We start from the raw sequence: 21,164 nt of genomic DNA on the forward strand, positions 1-21,164 counted from the left end.
TTTACAAATGTTAATTCTTTTTTTTTTTTTTTTTTTAATTTCAGCGATTTGAAGAAATCCAATCAGGAGGTTTTAGTCACACCTTCACACTGTGGCCAAGTAATCCTTAAATGGGGGGTGGGGGGGGGTTGTTGCACTGCACTTACAGAGTAGATGCCTTCTGAGCCCCCACCTCTTGCTCTTGTGCTGCCTTTCCCCAGAAACTTGTGGGCTTTCTAAAGCAAGTTCTGCCAGCAACACTCAAGCTTCTTTACAAAGTAAACAAACACACAGCCCGCTAGCTTTTCTGAGGACCTTTTAAGCCTCCTTGTTCTGGCTCAGAAGGATTTGAAAAGCAAACAAAGCCCACATCCATCTTCTCCATTCATCAATTGTTTTTAAAGAAAGCAAACTTCTATAGAGTGAACCGAGTTAAACCTACCTACTGAAGTCAAACGGTCCACCGCAAATGAAAAAAAATCTAATTAATATATGAAAAGAAAAGGGACAAATAAAAAACATAGTAACATAAGAATAGTGCTACACAACAAAACATTCAATACAACTAGCAATGGAGATAACTGAAGGCATTTGATAAATAGTCAATATATACATATTAAGCTTTTAACTCTGCGCTTATATTTTCTTCTGGTGCTTCTTTCAGGAGAATTTTTTAAAATAACAATTTAATCCGAATTTCCAAACACTACTACAGAGAACAATTTTACTAGTCCCTGCCATCTGTGTTTAATCAATCTATGCAACAGAACTGATTTCTTCAGACTAGGAAAGCTACCACTACCACTATGAAGGAAGCACGCAATACCACTCATAACCCGATCTTCCTGAAGTAACAATTCTTAGGTTCCCTTGAAGCGGACAGGTCTAAACTAGAAAACATTATGCTAAACTAACACTAGCTACAAAGCGAGAGCGAGAACAAAAGAAAGGATTCCAAATGATGGAACATGTGAACACATACCTTGAACTCTCTGCAGTTTCGGTTTTGCAAATGCCATTGGCAAGTTTAGAGGAATATAATGTTCGTGATTACAAATGGTTTGCAGAAAGTCAAACTTGTATTCAGCCAGGACCTAGAAGGAGAGAAATTATGCATGAACTCAGATGGAGTAGGCATTTACAATTTGAATCATTTCATATTAGAGCATTGAGTTCCCCCACCAAAGTGTTTAGCATCTGCAGCTGAAGATGTGCAGCATCTTCATCTAGCCGGCCTGAGACAGCTATACTAAGAAAGGTTGCAAAGCTGGTCTTAGGCTGCCATCTGGGCAATTCGATTTTGAAACATTCCCTTCCTATGTAGTCAGGTGTGCTTTGTGGTGAACACTTGCTTTCCTTCTGAGTCTCAACTTCTGACGGGCAAGGGGTGCCTACATGGGCAGCCCCTAAAATAGAAAAGAAAAAACACAAAAAACTCTACATCTCTCAGTCTCCAACGGGATCCCCTGAGGAAAAACAGTGCACATTTTTACTTGCAGTTTCCCTGATGGTGGAAGGTTGTGCTCTATAGGATCCTTCACAGGAGAGAAAGACCTAGGGAGTTTGTTAACCTGGATTCCTACAGACTACTTTGTATCTTTTTCCTTTCCAGAACTGGCTGGACATCCCTATTGTGTTGACACAATGAATGAGTATGACTATATGTGTATGTTGAGTCCTATGTGTCCTTCAAGTGGATCATCAAACATGTGGGTGTAGTCTTGTTCTTTGTTAGGTGCTGTCAAGTTGGTTCCAACTCATAGTGACCTTATGCACAACAGAACAAAACACTGCCTGGTCCTGCGTCATCCTCAAAATAAACCTGAGCCCATTGTTGCTGCCACTGTGCCAATCTATCTCATTGGGGGTCTTCCTCTTTTTCCCTGACCCTTCACTTTACCAAGTATGATGTCCTTCTCCAAGGACTGGTCCCTCTTGATAATATGTCTGATCTGTGAGAGACAAAGTCCGGCCATCCTGGCTTCAAAGGAACATTCTGGCTGTAATTCTTCCAACACAGATCGGTTTGTTCTTCTGGCAGTCCATGGCACTGTCAATATTCTCCTCCAACACCGTAACTCAAATGCAGCAATTCTTCAAAGGTCTTCTTTATTCACTGTCTAACATTCATATGCATATGAAGCTACTGAAAATACCGCGGCTTGAGTCAGGCACACCTTAGTCCTCCAACTGACATCTTTGTTCTTGAACACTTTAAAGAGGTCTTGTGCAGTAGATTTGCCTAGTGCGACGTGTCGTTTTAGGAGTCCTGGTGTGGCGCTGTGGGTTAATGCGCTAGACTGCAAAGTCAGTTTGAAGTGCAAGGTTGGTGGTTCAAGCTCACCAGTCGCTCCTTGGAAACCCTCTAGAGGGTCGCTGTGAGTTGGAACCGACTCGACGGCATTTAACAACATGGGTTGTTTTATTTCTTGAATGCTGCATCCACGAGTGTTAATTATGGAGTCCAGAAAAATCAAGTCTTGGACAACATCACACTTTTCCCCATTTATTATGATGATATTTATTGGTCCAGTTGTGCAGATTTTTATTTTCTTTACATGTAGGTGCAACTCATACTGAAGGCTGTGGTCTTAGATTTTCATCCGTAAGTATTTTAAGTCCTCTTTACTTTCAGCAAGCAAGGTGGTATCATCTGTACATCACAGGTTTTTAATGACTCTTCCTCCAATCCTGATGCCATGCTCTTCTTCATATAATAATGCAGTTTCTTGGATTATTTGCTCAGCATACAGACTGAACATGTATGGTGAGAGAATACAACCCTGGCACTCACCTTTCCTGATTTTAAGCCATTCAGTTGTCTCTTTGTTCTCTTCGAAGGACTGCCTCTTGGTCTATGTACAGTTTACTCATGAGCATGATTGAGTATTTCAGAATACTTATACTTCACACAATGTTGTTCATAGCTTGTCATGATCCACACAGTCAAAAGTCTTTGCGTGGCCAATAAAGTACACATAAATATCTTTCTGATATTCTCTGCTTTCAGCCAAGATCCATCTGATGTCAGCAATGATATCCCCCGTTCCACATCCTAGTCTGCATCTGGCTTGAACCTCTGGCAGTTCTCTGTCAATGTATTTTTTGGGGACCCCCAAAACACTATCCAATATTCCTTGCTTTGAGGTACAGCTAATACTCGAATCATCTTGCCAAAATCACAGTTCCAAATGTTTCAGAGGAGAATAAATGCCACCCTTGACCATGCATTCTAATGGCTCACACCCAAGTGAATTCTGTTCTTAAGACTCACCTTAGGATCTTTGGGGCTGAATGCAGATATATAATCGTTTATCAAATTGAAAACAAATCCTCTATCCATTAGTGTCAAACAGCGCTAGAGAAAAAAAACAAAAAACAAAAAGTCTCTCAAGTATGAGTTTTGCTCCATGCTAAGGGGATGATCATTCCCATTTTATATATAACAGCTTTCAGATCTTAAAGAAGGAAATGATGGGAAATTGGCAACAGACTTGTTGGAATTGGGACTCAACTGCACAACTTTTGAAAGATAGATAAACATGCATACAAGTGCATGCGCACATGCACAGTCTTATTCATTTTGGTCGTCTCAAAACCCAAAGTGATTTGTGGTGCTGTCAGTTAGGTATTAAAACCTGGATATGCAAACGTAAGTAATATACACACCAAAGGGGAATTTTCTGCAGTGTGCCCTGTGAAATCTTGGCCTATTCAAATACTCTTCCTCTGTATTAATCCTAGGAGCGGTTCATCTTTGTCTGCTGACATTTTCCTAGTTAAGGCTCTCATTCATTACCTTGCCATTGAAGAATTGCCTTTAGCTGCCTTACTGGGTCTTCATGTATCAAATCTCTCCATTAATCTGCTTCCAGATGAATCTCTACATTCTAGCTGTCATCATGTCACCCTCCTGCCAAAAACCTTTCAACAGCTCCCTATTGCCTCCAATATCATTGGAAATTCCTTTGTTTAGCATTCAAGGATGCTCACAAGTGTGTTCCAACTTACCTTTCCAACTTATTTCTCAAATACAACTCAGCTATGCATTATCCTCTCAAGGTGCCCTGGGTAGTGCCACCTCTGTGTCTTTACTCATGTGAGGTCTAGCAACTCTGTCACTACCTGTAGCTAATTTTGTCCATTCTTTTTTGCTGTTGCTGAATTCACACTGGACAGCAAAGACCAATTCAACAATTTCTACATGTGCTCGTACAATTCAGTGGTGCTGAGATTGCATTCTTTGAGTTGTCTAGCCATTCTCACTTTTCCTTTGTGAGTTGTTCTTCATGAATATAAACTCTCTGCCCCCTAAGCTTCCTAGCTTATCTCTGCAGTCACTGTTGTCAACTTGATCTCATAGAGATAGTTCTTTAAAAAGCACAAATGTTTAAGGCAGACATTCTTTACTGGTTAAGTTAAATTACTGTTTGATTTTAGGGAGACTTCAGGGTATATTTTGAGTTGAAGATTTAAAGATGATCTCAGGCCAATAGTTTCCAGGGTTCCTTTAGCCTCCATGGTTCCAGAAATTCTGTAACCATGTTCATTCTTCAAGGTTCTGCTGAAGTCCCAATTTTCTTCACCATTTTGGTCCACAGGTCCCTTTTAATACTGTATTCTATATCTGCTTATAATGTAATGATCATTTTTACATGTTCTTACCAGACAGGACAACAGAAAAGAAATATATCTATACACACATATGCATAAACACACATGTGTATGTGAGTGTGTGTGTGTGTGTGTGTGTGTGTGTGTGTGGATGAGGTGGCTTCGAAAAGTTTGTGGAAAAATGGAATTAAAAGATAATGGAATTTTTGTATCTATTCTCCATAGTGTCTAGCACTTACCTGTGAAATAGAAGGAAGCTAATATTTGATTACTGGAGCTCTGGTAGTGTAGTGGTTACAAATCGGGCTGCTATCCTCAGGGTCAGCAGTTGAAAACTACCAGCTGCTCCGTGGGAAAAAGACGGGGCTTTTTTGCTCCCGTAAAGACTTACAGCCTCAGAAACCCTGTACAGGGTCGCTATGAGTCGGAACCGACTCCACAGCACATAACAACAACAATAGTTGATTAACCAGTTGTTACTCTTACATCTCCCTATCTTCTCCTTTCAATTCCTGCTGTCACTGCCCTGGGCTAGATCCTCATCACCTTTCACCAGGATTACTGAGGTCTGTTTATATTCATGTATTCATTTACCCAACAAACACTAAGACAGTGTTTGAGACATTGTATTACATTCTCAAATTAGCCACATTGATCAAAAAGAACAACTTTCATTCACATATATTAGTAACATGTAGACTGGTGTTACATCAGCAAACAGCCTTAGTTCAAGAATTGCAAACTCAAAAGCCCATGGAGATTCGAGAAGTGATTTCAATGTGTAAAGACAATCTGGAATAACTAAGGACTATGTGCAGACTATGACAAACAAGGCAGTACTTGTCCCATCTACAGGCATTCCAATGAAAATATTCTAGAAAATACTGGATAGGACAAACAAAACATGTCTGCTGGCCACGCTGCCTGTGTGGAACCTCTGATTTGATTGACCAATCACTTCAGTGGGGGAAGAAAATCAGTCACACTTGGTTGGACTAGTTGGATGGATGATTCAGTCAAAAGAGGTTTTCCAGCAGCCTTCTAGAGACCTAGCCGGGTTTCTAGAAAGTGGGTAATTTGTTTTCTGGCTTTCCAGACTGTAATCAGTGAAAAATTGTCACTTACCATGTTCATTCAAACTGCCATTAACTCACCTTGAGGAAACTAGCGAAACTATAATTGACATTTCTGGACTCATCAGGAATCTCTGTATAGCGAATTGTCACATGGGGAATTATTGCCAGGAGTAGTGAATGCAAGACATGGCGATATGCTTCGGGAAACCTCTGGCCTCTGGGAAGCTTAAACAGTTGTAGACACAAGTCAGAGTTCCAAAAGGTCTAAATAAATTGCCATTTTAATGTTCAAATACATTCCATATATAAACATGTTTTATACTAGAGTATACTTGCTCCCATATTAACAAATGATATCACTAAGTCACGGTACACGTAACTGTAGATCATTACAAAGAACCATCGCCCTCTAACAACATAACGAGCTAAAACCATCAGCAATACTGTGTTCCTGAGATACAGACCTATCCAAGATTTTAATTTCATTTGTTTCCTGAGACAAGAGAATGCATGCATCTCAATTTCAACAAATCTATTCTATGATAATTTGAATATAAGAGATAAACATGGGGATTTTTTGTTCATGTTTTTTTACTTTTAAGTCGTAGCTTTAGGATTCCTGTAACTAACAAAAAAATTTTGTGCCTTTAATACAATGTTAAAAATAACTAAATGTATACACCTCATTTCAGGAACACATCAATTGCATAAAGTGCTTTTAACTTTGTACATGACATAGAACTTTCTAAGACAAAGGTTATTTCTGATTTGATATGTGTTCTTCTTGCTAACGAATGTTTCCCACAGACATTTTTAACTCACAAGACAAAGGCAAAGCTTCAAAGATAATGAATTTCATGTGGCAAACAATGAAAGGGAAGCATATTTAGGAAGAGTTTCTGTAGATTAGATTGTGAACAGTATCAACTGTCAGTGCTAACATTTATACAATCCATGTAATTCTCTTAAACAGTTCTTAACTGTAAGAGAATTTGCATATCATGACTATAAGATTTGCTTTCTTTGCCTATATTAAATAATGAGCCTACTTACCTTAATTTTATTCTCTTCCAACAAGTATGTAGCCATCGACTTTGCAATAATTTCAAAGAAAAACCATGAGTACTAAAACAAACAAACAAACAAATCTTTAATAAAGGTTACACAAATTTTAGAAGCTTTAACAAAATCTGTCAAATCCATATGGATCTTGTTTCTGAATTCTGATAGCATTTGAAAGTGAGCCCAATTCATTATCAAAGTCCCACATAATATTTTCTCAAGTTGTTTTTAGAGTAATGTAATATTGTATCACAGGGTGATGTACAAAGGGTGTGGTGTGGGATTGTTGCCCCTAGTGGGGAGGGATAGTTTCTCACTGACATTGTGTAGAATTGTCAGGACATGATCATAATCAACTTTTTAGTTGATTTGCTTATTTTGAAATTCCCTACAGACAATAAATTCTATTATGCCTGAACTCAGCATATTCCACTCTTGGTACAAAACTGGGGTCAGTTTAGGTAATGTACATAGTGTGATTTGAAGGGTACAGAGAAGCCTTAAGCAGATATGTACTAAGGTATCTGAAATTCTACCACTGATAACAGAAATCGTGAAAATCAAACCAAATCCACCACCACTGAGTCGATTCGGACTCCTGGAGATCCTATGGAACAGAGTAGGGTTTCTGAACTATAAATCTTTATGACAGCCAACAGCCCCACCTTTCTCCCATGGGATGGCTGGTGGGTTTGAACCTCTGGCCTTGTGATTAGCAGCCCAATGGTTATCCCACAGTGCCACCATGGCTTTTTGAGATAATGAAAAAGCATAACAACAATAAGCCAGAAACTGTGCTGCTTTACATGTATGTAAGAAACAAAACCTGGGATGATCAGTTGTTGTGCGCTGTTGAGTTGATTTCGATGCCTAGTGGCCCCATATGACAGAGCAGAACTGCCTCATAGAATTTTCTAGGCTGCACTCTTTACAGGAGCAGATCTCCAGGGCTTGTCTCCTCTGGAGCCACTTGGTAAGTTAGTAGATCAGTGCATAACTACTGTTCCAGGGCTCCTTTGAAGGCTCACAGGGGCTAAAAAACTGGCCCACTGTCACAGAACTAGTATGTGGTAGACCCAGGATTCTAACCCAGGTCTCTCTGATCCAAAATACTTTGAACACACACGTGATTGGGATCAGGGGGTAGGGAAGGTGGAGAAGGCTGTGTGGAGAACTTGAGGGAAAAGGATGTATGGGCAAAGTGGTGGGGAGAGGGAGGGTCACATGAGAAAATGAAGAAAGACTAGAGCTAAACAGGAAGACTAGCTCCTGAATATGTCTATGGCTGCTTTTGTTCCCAACGTGTCCTGCGTCCTTACCTTTAGCAGTTTGTTTATTGCCAAAAAATCTGCAGACTGCTTCAGTATTGCTATCATCCTAGTAGCAAGGGTTTCGTGTATTAGCTGGGCCTGAGGAGCACTGGGTTTTTCAGGTCGGAAGCTATACTACAAACAAAGAAATCAACCCATGAAACCAACTTTCCACATAACATAAATTGCTTAGAAAACAAGCTTACGACACCAACCTTTATGAAGGACCTCAAATAGTTATCCAAGCCTTCTTCATGGCACTTTGATACAATATGTAAGAGAACCCTGAAACAAAAATTTACAAGCCAGCAGGTTGTGCAACAACTACCATCATTTGATTGTTAAATAAGATAGCCATTTCTAACCCTAAGAGCATCTAACACTGGCTGAATATTAAAAGTGAAATAATTACCTAAGGTGTAATTAACGGTAGTGTGGTTCTAACATGTTCAGGGCCTTTGAAAATATATTGCCTGGTTCAAAAGGATACCTGAAATTGGCAACCTAAGTGTTCCATCTCCTTCTAAATCTCTATGTGCACTGGAAGTCTGGTGGCAGCAACTATGTGGTAAAATACTTTTGAGTAAGGGGACTATGAACACTCCATCTACTAGAACAGGATGAAAACAATAGAAAGGTAAACCGAAAAGCATGTCAACAGATGGGTAAAAATGGTACGGGGAGACACGCGACAGGTATCATGGCATGAACTAAACTTGGAAGTAAAAATAAAATTCATAAAAAGTTTTAAAGTGAAGATACTAGCAATGGTTCTCAAATATTTGTATAAATCACAATTCCCTGGAAGACTTGTGAATAGACTGCTGGGCTCAGACCTTGAGTTTCTGACTGTGTAGGTCCTGGGAGAAGTTCAATAGTTAACATTGTTAAAAAGTTCCCAGGTGATCCTGATGCTGCTGATTTGGAGCTAGAGTCAACACTTCATTTTTACAACCAGACCAAACCCAACCAACAGCAGAGGAAAACAAATGGTGTACAGATATGCATAGGTTTGAGGCCTGGGCACCGAGGTTATGGCAATGGCAGAAGCAGCAAAGTCAGAAACATCCAGCACTGAGCTCACGATTTCTGTGAAGTCTCCTGTTTTAATTTCAAAATTCAGGTGCATCTGCCATTCTACTCTAGATTTGTGTTAGTGTTCATATAAAAATAATACTCCCTTATTCTGTCCAGTACACACTGATGGCTTAGGGCTGCTATGCTCAATGTGAGAGCCCAGTTCAAACTCAGTTCCTCAGTTGCATTAACCACTGGTGTAGAACATTCCCATCCTCATAGAAAGTGCTGTTGCACATCACTGGTCTAAGGCAACAGTTCTCAAACTCTGTTGTATTATGGAGTCATCTGGGAAATATGACAAAAGAACAATGTGTCGAGTTCTGCCCCCTCTACCATGGTAATTCTAATTTAATTGGTAGAAAGTATACTCTAGACACAGGCATTCCGAAACACAGCCCCCAGGGATTGTAATCAGCACCAAATTTTTAGAACCTTTGGTTGAGAAAAATGTATCAGGTTTATCCTATGACTTCTGATACCATCTGTCCCCTAGTCGGAGAAGCATGAAAATACTTGGTGAGAAAGCAAAAATCAATTTCTAACTTTTAGGTTCTCAATTGGACGGAAAATTTATACTTAAAGTGGAAAAAAAACCTCTAAAGAAAATAAAATATGTTTTTTGTGTAGAACACCGAAACTCACATGGTGCAGTTGATAGGAACGTCATCTTCGTGGGTCATATTTGTGAGAACTCGGAAGAGTTGCATAAGAATTACAGGTAGAAACTGTATCATGACTTGGATCTCCATGGCATGCAAACACTAAAATAAGTCAGTATTAGTTATGAAAACAAACAGAAATATGATAATTTGCAAATGTGAAACAGAAGAAAAAAATTAAGTAATGAAAAACATATTTACTAGAACATAAGCTCATTAGAATGTGAATACTTGATGGGACAAGAGACTTTGTTTTATTAATGACACATCCACACTTCTGTTTTTGCACTCAGACTCTATTAATGTCTTTCATATTTAATTAAATTCTATACCGAACGAGTACACCAGGGTCCTCTAATATATAATCTAATTTATCTTATATTTTTCTGTTAAGTCTCTGTATAGTTTCCCTTTGCTTCTAATAATTCACATCATCTTATGTCCAAATTAATCTTGCTGAAACACTGGCTATGTTACAGCACCTCCTGACAAGATTTTGTTGATGCCTTCCAATTACCTAGGGTGGACTCTTGGTGTGGTGCTGTAGGATCAGCACTGGACTGTGAACCACAAAGGCAGCGGTTCAAGCCCACCAGGTACTCCTTCGAAACCCTATACAGGATCACTGTGGGTCAGAACCAACTTGATGGCACTTAACAACAATTACCTAGGGCAATGAGTCTCAATCAGGGGCCACTTTAGCCCTCACCCAAATCCTTGGAGATATTTTACAATGTCTAGTGATTTGTGGTGCTGTAAGGTCAGCACTGGAGTATGAATCACAAGGCATTTGGTTCAAACCCACCAGCTGCTCCTCAGAATTCCTATAGAGGGTTGCTATGAGTCAGAACCAACTTGATGGCACTTAACAATTACCTAGGGCAGTGACTCAATCAGGGGCCACTTTGGCCCTCACCTAAATCTTTGGGGACATTTGGCAATGCCTAAAGATGTGTGGCACTGTAGGATCAGCACTGGACTGAGGACCACAAGGTCTGCAGTTCAAGCTCACCAGCTGCTCTTCAGAAACCCTATCCAGGGTCACTATGACGCCGACTATCTTAACCTCTTTAAATATGAGGCATTCCTACATTTGTGCCTTTGTTTATATAGTTAAGTCAAGTCTTAAAGTCTCCCTAATCAAGTTCAATCCCTGCTCAGTGAAGTCATTCATTCACTCATTCAACAAAGTTGTACTGAATGAACTGTCAAGGTATCAAAAGCATGTCCAAAAGACCTGACTCCTATCATCAAGCAGTCCGCAATTCAGAGAGCAAAGAAGACACGGAACGAAATCAAACATCAGCAAAAGTGTTGTGTACAAAATATACAGAGTAATAAACAATGTTGGCTCAGGAGGAAGGTTTAAAGAACAGGAAGGAGAATCCCAGGGAGGAACGACAGATGGGTATTCCACACAGAATTGATCTCCTACCCGTACTGCTCCTCTGCAATTTATTCTACACCACAGCAGCCAGGGTGTTCTTTTTGAAATGCAAATTAGATAATGCCATTTCCACCTTGTTAAAAGTGAAAAAAACAAAACAAAACCCAAACCACCAACAACAAAGCTGTGAAGGACTTCCCATGCCTACACGGGTCCTGCCCACCATTCCTAACTCATCTCGTGCCATCCCCTTACTCGTACTCTAGCTACATGGTCTTCTCCATTCTTCAAACATGGTATGCTCACTACCAGCTCAAGGTGTAATCACCTGCTGCAATATTCTGGTCTCCCTTTTACACAGCTTTATCACCTGTGGCTTCCTCTCACCTGTTTCTTTTCAGCTCGAAGTGCCACTTCTTCAGGCAGGCCTTCCCTGACAACTCTATCTAAATAGAACATACTCATTTACAGCCCTTCAATCTGTCTTAGTTTCTTGACAGCACTCAGCTCTACTGAAATTACTTATTTGGTTATGATCTGTCTACAATAACTAGAGAAGATAAGTTATCTCAATTTTCCCCATTATATTTCTAGCACCCAGAATAGTGACTAGCCTATAGGTGTTGTTAAAAGCGCCATTTAGTTCCGACTCACGGCGACCCTGTATAGGCTTTTTGAGGAACAGCTGTTGAGTTTGAACCACCAACCATGCAGTTAGCAGGCCAGTGCTTATCCTACAGCGCCAATGAACAAATAACTAAAATGAGGAACCAAAGTGTGAAATAAGGATGAGAGTCCTCTAGTCTCCAGTGGTTCCTCAGCTCACCTAGCCCTTTGGCATTTACAATCCATATCACAATTTGACCTTTAGGCTCATATTGCTTGGATTATTTGTATTGATCTTATATTTCCATTTAACTCATGTGTGTTCTATCTCTCCCATTAGGTCATAAAATCCCCATGGACAAAGATCCTAAGACATTCTCCTCAGTAAGAGCAACTAGATGTTAAATGAACTGATGAAATTAATGTCAATGAATAGCAAGGTTTGGGTAGAATGGACATGGCACTAGAAGTCAAGAGACACATGTCACAGGCTTTGCTCGGCTCTGCTACTAAGCAGCTAAATGTGACTGACCGGCAAGTCACATCTACTTGGACTTCAGTTTCCTCTTCTGTCAAAAAGATCTCTAGAATCTCTTATAGCACTAACATTCCAGGACCAAAAAAAAAAAAAAAAAATCCCTCTGCCATCGAGTTGATTCCAACACATACTGACCCTACAGGATAGAGAAGAACTGCTCCTTAGGCTTTCTGAGGCTGCCAATCTTCACAGGAGCAGACAGCCTCATCCTTCTCCTGTGGAGTGCAGTTAGCAGTCCAATGATTAACCCACTGAATCACTATGACTCCTCATTCTGTGCTGTTATGTTAAGTGCCATCGAGTCGGGTCCGACCCATAGCGACCCTGTACAGGGTTTCCGAGGGTATAAATCTTTACGGGAGTAGAAAGCCTCATCTTTCTCCCGCGGAGCCGCTGATAGTTTCGAACCGCTGACCTTAAGGTTCGCAGCCCGATTCGTAACCACTACGCTACCAGAGCTTGGATATTTCTGTACCTATGGTGCCATTTCACTGTTTGCCACTAGAGGGCAAGGGCATGTCATACAACTATCCAAAAATCCACATCCTTACAACGCAAAGATGAGGATTTCATTTTTCTTTCATTTTAAGAATATCAGTACAGGAGAATGATGTTGTATTCCATTCCATTCCATTTCAACATTTACAAAAAATTCTTCATTGGAAGTAAAAGTCAATGAACCTAACAGAAGGAGCAGTCATATTGAAGTCTTCTAGACATCAGTGGGGAAAGGACTGGAAAGTTAGATGACTATGGCACTGAAATAGTAATGCAAGGAACCCTAGTGGCACAATGGCTAAACACTGGTTTGCTAATGAAAAGGTTGGTGGGTGGAACCCACCCAGTGACTCTGCAAGAGAAAGACGTGACCATCTGTTTCCATAAGGATCTGTGCTTAGAAAACCCCACATTTTAAGTGCCGTTGAGTCAGTTTCAACTCATAGTGACCCTGCGTAGGGTTTCCATGGTTGCACATCTTTGTGAGAGCAGAAAACCTCATCTTTGTCCTTCAGAGTGGCTGGTGGGTTTGAACCACCAACCTTGTGGTCTACAGTCCAGTGCTTATCGTATAAAGCCATCATGCTCTATAGGTCAGTTCTATTCTGTTCATGGGGTTTCTATGAGTCAAAATTGACTGAACTGCACTCAACAAGGATAAATGAGAATAGTAGTGGTGTTGTTGTTATTAAGTGCCTTCAAGTCAGTTTCCACTCATAGCAACCCTTTATAGATAGGTTTCCAAGGAGCAGCTGGTGGGTTAGAACCGCTGAATTGTGATACAAACTGATCTTGTGGTCTAGTGCTTATCCTAGAGCGCCACGTCATTTATTGACTGACTCCCTGCTTTCACCATTGCCTTCCAAATGTATATTTTCTGTGTGGTAGACAGAATGATGCTTTTTAAACCAAACTCTGATTATGTCATTCCGCTGTTCAAAGCCCTGCAAGGCTTACATCTCACTTGGAGTAGAATTCAAATTCCTCACCATGGCTTAATATGGAGCCCTGTTGTGGCGCTGAAGGATCAGCACTGGACTGCTAACTGCAAGGTCAATGTTCAAACCCACCAGTTGTTGCTTGGAGACCCTATACAGGATAGCTATGAGTTAGAACTGACTCAATGGCACTTAATAACCACCATAGCAGCTTGGGAGGCTCTATCCAACCATCTTTCCAAATGACTCACCCACATAATAGCAGCTACCACTCTGTGTTCTTGCCATACTGGAATCCTTTGCTTTTCCTTGAATTTACCACACAAGCTCCTCAGTGCCTTTGTATTGGCTGTACACGTTGTCCCCAAGAAATTTACCTTATTTCCTTTAAGATCTCTACTCAAATCTTCACTACTGGAGAGGGCTTCTCTCTGATCACTTTATCTGAGTCAGGGGCCCTTCTCATCACTCCCTATCCCTTCTTACTCTACTTTTCCTTCATAGCCTTTATTATCTCCTGACCTACTGTATTTATTTATCTGTTTGTTCATCTGCCTCAACAAGGAAATGAACTCTGACAAGAGGGATGGTATTTATTTTTCCCTTTATGTTCCTGGTGCCTGGCCCATAAATAAGGGTTGGATGAATGAATGCTTACAATATGGAAGATACCCTATCTCATTTAATCCTCAGAACTACCCTACAAAAATGGGTATTACTGTGATGCTCATTGGACAGATGCAAAAATAAAGGATTGGAGAAGTTAAGTCAATCAGAGAGCTAGTTAAGTGCCAGATCTGGAACAGAAAAAACTCAGTTTATGATTCCAGAACTCATATGTTTTATCTCAGACCATAGGACCTTTCTGAAAGAAATGAGTAGCATCTATTTAAAGGAAAATGTTACAGAGACTTCATTCAAAATCAAAATTCCACAGACTTGCCACCACTAGCTGACTCGAGGAACAATCAATAGAAGAGAGCTATCATCAGCTAGGCCCTCGGATGTGCAACTTCAGTCTCAGCACATAGGTAATACATGAAGAGGAGCCCTGGTGGCGCCACAGGATAAGTACTGGACTACTAACCACAAGGTCGGTAGTTTAAACCCACCAGCCAATTGTGCAATGTGAGACACCCTATGAGTCACAATTGACTTGATGACAATGGATTTTGGTTGAACTTCTCTGTAACCCACTGTCACTGAATTAATCCTGACTCAGCAATCATGTAGGAAAAAGTAAAACTGCCCCATAGGGTGTCCAAGGCTTGTGGAAGCAGACTGAGATATCTTTCTTCCATGGAGCGGCTGGTGAGTTTGAACCCCTTGACCTGGTTAGCAGTCAAATGCTTAACCACTGTGCCACCAGGGCTCTTTAGATTCTCTATACAGTTGATAAAACATGGTATATCACAAGACTCCCCCGTATACGATATGTTTCTCTTCAGCTGACCCTTTCTGTCTCTCCTAGCACCCCCTTTCCCATTGTAGATTCCATATTTACTGGGCAGGCAGCAGGAAAAGGAAAGACCCAAAAAATCAATTTATGGAACTAAAATGAACATTTTTATGAAATGTAAACTAAAAGATGTCAAGTTTTGACTATCATATTTTCTTCCTAAATGTGGCAACTCTACTGACTGCTTCAAAACAACCACTTGATAGAAAAAGGACATAATAGAAAATGCTCTCTTGAGGGCAGAGTCAAAAGTATTTTAAAGCGATAGTGTGATTTTTTCCCCCCTACTTCAAAATGTGGTAACAGAAACACAGGAAAAGCAAGCCTTTCACAGAAAGCAGCTGCTCATTTACCTTTACATATTTAATGAGTTCCCCTGGAACTTCTTTAGAGCCTGACTGAATCAGCTGGCAATGATGGAAGAATTTGTGCACGTGCAGATCCTGGAAAACATGGAAACAGAGGAATTTGATTCATTAACCACAACTGCACGCCTTCGGTCCACATCTTGCAAACCTATTTATCCAGGTATTCCAGTGCTGAGACTCAGCAGTGGCACAACCAGTGTATGCGTCCACGTTGCCTATCACACAAAGCAACAAGCCCTTTACCTGGCCTGGGCCTATCACATAAAGCAACAAGCCCTTTACTTGACCTACACCTAAGCACACCAGGGAGGCTACCACTTTATACCCCAAAAATCACCCATTCATTTAACTCCTTTTTTTTTTTTTTTTTTTTTAGCACAAATAAAACTTGAAAACAGGCTGTCTATTCATTTTCTTCACTGCGCAGCCTGGCGTTGGGATCGGTGACTCTGATGTCCAGGTGGGCTGCTCTTTGCACGATAGCTTTATGGTTCTTGGAGGAGACGCTGTGAGCAATCTCTGCACAGTCAGGTTTGTTGCACATCAGCAGCACCTCCAGCTCTTTGACGTTGTGAACCAGGAACTTGCGGAAGCCACTGGGCAGCATGTGTTTTGCCTTCTTGTTGCTCCCATATCCAATGTTAGGCAGTAAGATCTGGCCCTTAAATCTTCTCCGCACCCTGTTGATCTGATTGGTGCCGGATGAACTTCTTGGTCCTCTTTTTGACAATCTTGGGCTTCACCAGGGGTCTGAGGGCAGCCATGATGCCGGTCGAGATGGCTGGCTCCTCCGTAGGCAGCGCAGAAGAAGAGAAAATGGAAGGTCTATCTCCTTTTTAAAAATAGGAGTAAATTTAATTATATTGGTTTATTTTATTTGATGTAACTATGACTCTATTAAAGCAATTATAGTCCATTTTAAGCTGTACATCAGGTAATAATACTAAAAGTCCCAAGTGTCATATTCCAGTTGATTTCCTTGTGTAAGTAATTAAAATATACTTAAAATTTATTGACTTCTTAAACACCTTAGATTATATGGGAGCAAATAAGTAGGTGCCTGAACTAATTCACAGAAAAGGAAATCTGTGTAAAAATCAATGATTTCCGAAATGCCATGCAAAAATACAGATTCATGGATCATTGCTTAGGCAGTGTGTTCAGACTTATGCAGTATCTCCTCGTGTCCTAGATAAGAGAAATAAATGGTCATACTTCAAGGGGACTTTTAGGACTCTTACATTTCTTATGTAGCTGGTCATTTTTTGTTTTATAGGCAGTGATAATTATCCTTTATTATGTGGACTTCGAATGGTTTGACAATGGCTTTTGTAGAGATTTTTAAAGGGGAGATGATCCTAAACATTACCTAATTGTTACAGCCTTAAGCATAAAAATCCTTTCTGAAGCTGAAAAAAGGAAAGCTAAAATGCATAGTCTTAGACATTAACATGTTTGTGGAAGAACATAGTACCACTGTGTAGTATAATTTGAGTGAATATTCCCAATTAGGAAAGCTAAGTTCTACTAACGGAGTCAACACTGACAGGATATTAAGAACCTAGCTTTTATAAGTTACCAAAACCTTTGTCACCATTGCACAATTTTGTTCTAATAGAGACACTTCGGGAGGCATGTTAAATAGCAGTTCGTACAAGTTCATCTCATTTTTGTAGTCCTGTGAGTTTTTTTTCTTATTTTGTCCAACCATTTTTTTCCCCAAACAACATATATGCTCTTTGGGGGGATTGAGGGCAGTATAGACTATCTGAAGTCATTTCCATTTGTTATAAAAGTAATCATTTGTTGATAATGAAAGCAGTTACTTTAAAGCTGAATTTAATTTGACTAACTTCGGTGTTAATATTGAGTATAGCTTGAATTCTGCCTTGAGAAACTCTTAATTCCTGTTTGGCCAAGTGTATTTGATGAAGTTGAGCTGCTTCTTTATTTTAACAACCTGAGCAAGAACAGACATCTAATGGTCCAGGGAAGACAACGTAGTAAGCAGCAGGGAGTTAAGTTACCAGGACGATCGTTTCAGGCATTCCATGGTGAGTACAACTGTTGTATGTTGTTTTGTTGTTATGTGCCGTGGAGTCGGTTCCGACCCATTGTGACCCTGTACAGGGTTTCCAAGGCTGTAAATTTTTATCGGAGCAGAAAGTCTCATGTTTTTCCCGCTGAACAGCTGGTAGTTTTGAACTGATGACCCTGAGGTTAGCAGCCCGATTTGTAACCACTACGCTATCGGGAATCTATATACACTTATTTTGTGGTTATCAGGAATCTGAATAAGGAAATTTTTTGACCTGGTTCCCTAGAATCACCTGTATGATCCTAGGTCCGTCACTTCACATGCCTGAGCCCTCCATTTTTTTCATGTATAAAATGGTGGCAAATCACCTCCTCATTTCTTTCACGGGCCTGTGAGGCTCAAATTAGATAACGTGAAAAAAAGAATTTTGTAATTTGAGAAGAATAGCACTTAAGGTACTATTAATAATACACAGGAGACCTGGTGGCACTGTGTGTTAAGCATCAGATTGCTAACTGCACAGTCAGCAGTTCAAACCCACCAGCTGTGCCAAGGGAGAAAAATGAGGCTGTCTCTTCCCCGTAGATATTTAAAGTCTTGGAAACCCTAAGGAGCAGTTCGACTCTGTTTTATAGGGTCACTATGAGTTCGAACTGACTTGATGGCAGTGGGTTTTATTTTGGGTATTATTTACAATACTGAGCCCTGGTATGGTACTGTAGGATAAGCTGATAACAACAAGGTCAGCAGTTCAAACCTACCAGCCGCTCTTCAGAAATCCTAGAGAGGGTCATTATGAGTCAGAAATGACTCGATGGCATGCAACAACAATAACAATAATAGTATTAATTAGAAATAACAGACCGCAACTTCTGTAAAGCTATTTTGTCAGGTGCCATCAAGTCAGTAGCAACTCATGGGGACTTCACGCACAACAGAATGAAACACTGCCCGATCCTGCTCCAACCTCACAATCACTGCCACATTTGAGCCCACTGCTGCTGCCTCTCATCGGGGGTCATCTTCTTTTTCTCCGACCCTCCACTTTACCAAACATGATATCTTTCTCCGGCGACTGCTCCCTCCTGATAATATGTCCAAAGAATGAAAGACGAAGTCTGACCGTCCTGGCTTCCAAAGAGCATTCTGGCTTACTTCTGCCAGCACAGATTGGTTTGTTCTTCTGGAAGTCCATGATACTTTTAATATTGTCCTCCAACACCATAACTCAAATGCATAACTCAAAAGCTATAGGAATCAAATATAGTCTACTTTTGTCAAGAAATAGACTTGGGCATTAAAGTTGACATATTCATTTGATTCAACTTACTTGAGTGTAAATGGTTGACTCTAAGTGGCTTTTAACCTTTAACAAAGGCTTTGCACCATCCACCCACTTAATATCCACATTGGTTTGCTGTGAATAGAAAATAGAGGTAAGAGTTGCTAAAATTAAGTAATGGATAGATGAACAGCATGTAACACCTTTTATGCATTTCAATTTTTTTTTTTTCAGGAATAAATATGCTAGTTTCACATAAAGAAAAGTATTGGAGAAAATCACATCACATTTAGAATAAATGTAATAAGGTACTTTAAAATTTTTCAATCCTTTGCATATTGATGTTTTTCTAAATTACAATACAAGTAAATGAGCAAATAAATGATTTTAAAAACAAATACACTCAAAATCTGAGCCCTGATTTTAAAAACAACAAACTTTTAAAATCACTTAACTAAACTGGTCAAACTATTATGTTTCTAAACATTTGTTTTCTAGACTTCTTTACGTTGTGGACCACAACTAATTCTCAGACCATACTTTGAGTAACACGATCCCCAACTGAAGGAGCACTGGTAGCGTAGTGGTTACAAGTCGGGCTGCTAGCCTCAAGGTCAGCAGCAGTTCGAAACTACCCGTCATTCTGTGGGAGAAAGATGAGGCTTTCTGCTCCCATAAAGATTTACCTCAGAAACCCTATACTTGGTCGCTATGAGTCAAAACCGACTCCATGGCACATAACCACCACCACTACCACCACGACCATCTCCAACTGAGGAACCTGGTGTGGTGCTTCAGGATAATGCACTGGACCGAAAGGTCGGTTTGAACTGCAAGGTCAGCACAGTTCAAACTCTCCTGCCACTCCCTGGAAACCCTATACCAGGCCGCCATGAGTCAGAACTGACTTGCCGGCACTTAACAACAACATCTCCAACTGAAGGAGACCTGATGGCACAATGGTGAAGCACTCGACTGCTAACTAAAAGGTCAGTGGTTTAAACCCACCAGTCACTCCATGGGAGTTTAACCCTTTGGGGCAGCTCTACTTTGTTCTATAAGGTCGCTAAGAGTCAGAATCGACTCTATGGCAAAGAACAAAAACATCCTCAAATTATCAACTCGACCATCAGAATTATGGGTAGTATTTTTTCTTCCAGAATTACATTTTTAAAGATTTAATCATGACAATTCCAACACATGCCAATATTTTCCTACCCTTCTTGATTCTGCATCATTCAGATTCAAGTAGCCTGGGGGAAGATTGGCTGAAACTGGCAATTGCTGCTCAAATGTGATGATTCTACCATCCTTCAGCAGAGGTACCCAGGCAAATCCAACTGCCAAGACAATAATCAGCCATGAGAAATGAAATCGCAAATGCAATTAGCTACACAAATGTCTGACTACTGGGGCACAGGGGCAGGGTGGTGATCTTTCCAGACAGCTGTATGTGAGAGTGCAGGTGTTGGGTATTTGAGTACTGAGGAAGGAACAATGGGTTTGGATTGCTTCCTAATCCCAGCCTGGCCACTGAGAAGTTATTCACTCCATTTCCTTGGCTGTACAAATGGGAATTCTAATATATAGTTATGCCATCGAATAGAATTAGTGATAACGTTTATGAAAGTGAGATCGTTTATGAAAACACTTTAAAAATTTTAAATGACATCAGTATAATTCTCTTTATACTTTGAGGGCTAGGTTTTAGTAGATTTTTTTTTTTTTTTTAAGTTTCAATTTTCTCTCATTCCTCTTTATGCAAAGGTTGCTGAGTTTCACATCTGAAACTATCTCAGATAGCAATCATTCTGTTCCTGAATTTCTTATGGCAACCCTAGGGTAAGGGGGCCTGGCAAATTGAATCCCAAGTCAGAGTTACAGTCCAGATTTACACAGGGCAGGGTTTTCTTCATTATAGAAGGAAGAGGCATACTAGAATTAAGCTAGAGACAGTGCTCATGGCCTGAATCCTCTAAGGCTTTTCCCCAATCTCTCTATTTCTTAATAGTTCTACTCCAAAGAGCCTCTTGGCTTTCTATCAAAAAACTCATCATGTTCTAGCTAAAAAAGCCAAAGCCATCTGAATTGCTCCAGTTGAGTGGTGTCAGTATTTCCATTATAGAGATTACTCTGGGTTTCAAGTGTTTACAACTTAACTGTAAAAAAGTCTGCTCTGCACTGAGTTTTGGCATATGCTAGAGGGTGTTGGCTAGAGAGCTCTTTTTAGAGCCACTGCTTTCTGATTTTTTTTTCTTCAAATTCTTTGC

At 40.2% G+C, this 21,164-nt stretch overlaps 1 protein-coding gene across 1 annotated transcript in view; it reads right to left on the bottom strand.

Moving 5' to 3' along the window:
• Positions 1-21,164, bottom strand: part of DOCK11 (dedicator of cytokinesis 11) — a 280,134-nt gene that overhangs the window by 88,248 nt on the left and 170,722 nt on the right. The window contains exons 22-31 of the mRNA XM_006872109.1: positions 20,113-20,234; positions 18,943-19,029; positions 15,560-15,649; positions 9,764-9,882; positions 8,257-8,326; positions 8,051-8,176; positions 6,723-6,794; positions 5,748-5,894; positions 3,254-3,337; positions 962-1,073 (exon numbers count right to left, since the gene is read on the bottom strand). Coding sequence (XP_006872171.1) covers positions 962-1,073; positions 3,254-3,337; positions 5,748-5,894; positions 6,723-6,794; positions 8,051-8,176; positions 8,257-8,326; positions 9,764-9,882; positions 15,560-15,649; positions 18,943-19,029; positions 20,113-20,234 — 1,029 coding nt within the window. The remainder of the gene's footprint in view (positions 1-961; positions 1,074-3,253; positions 3,338-5,747; positions 5,895-6,722; positions 6,795-8,050; positions 8,177-8,256; positions 8,327-9,763; positions 9,883-15,559; positions 15,650-18,942; positions 19,030-20,112; positions 20,235-21,164) is intronic.

This window comes from Chrysochloris asiatica, unplaced genomic scaffold (assembly GCF_000296735.1).
Source record: "Chrysochloris asiatica unplaced genomic scaffold, ChrAsi1.0 scaffold00183, whole genome shotgun sequence".
Lineage (NCBI taxonomy): Eukaryota > Metazoa > Chordata > Mammalia > Afrosoricida > Chrysochloridae > Chrysochloris > Chrysochloris asiatica.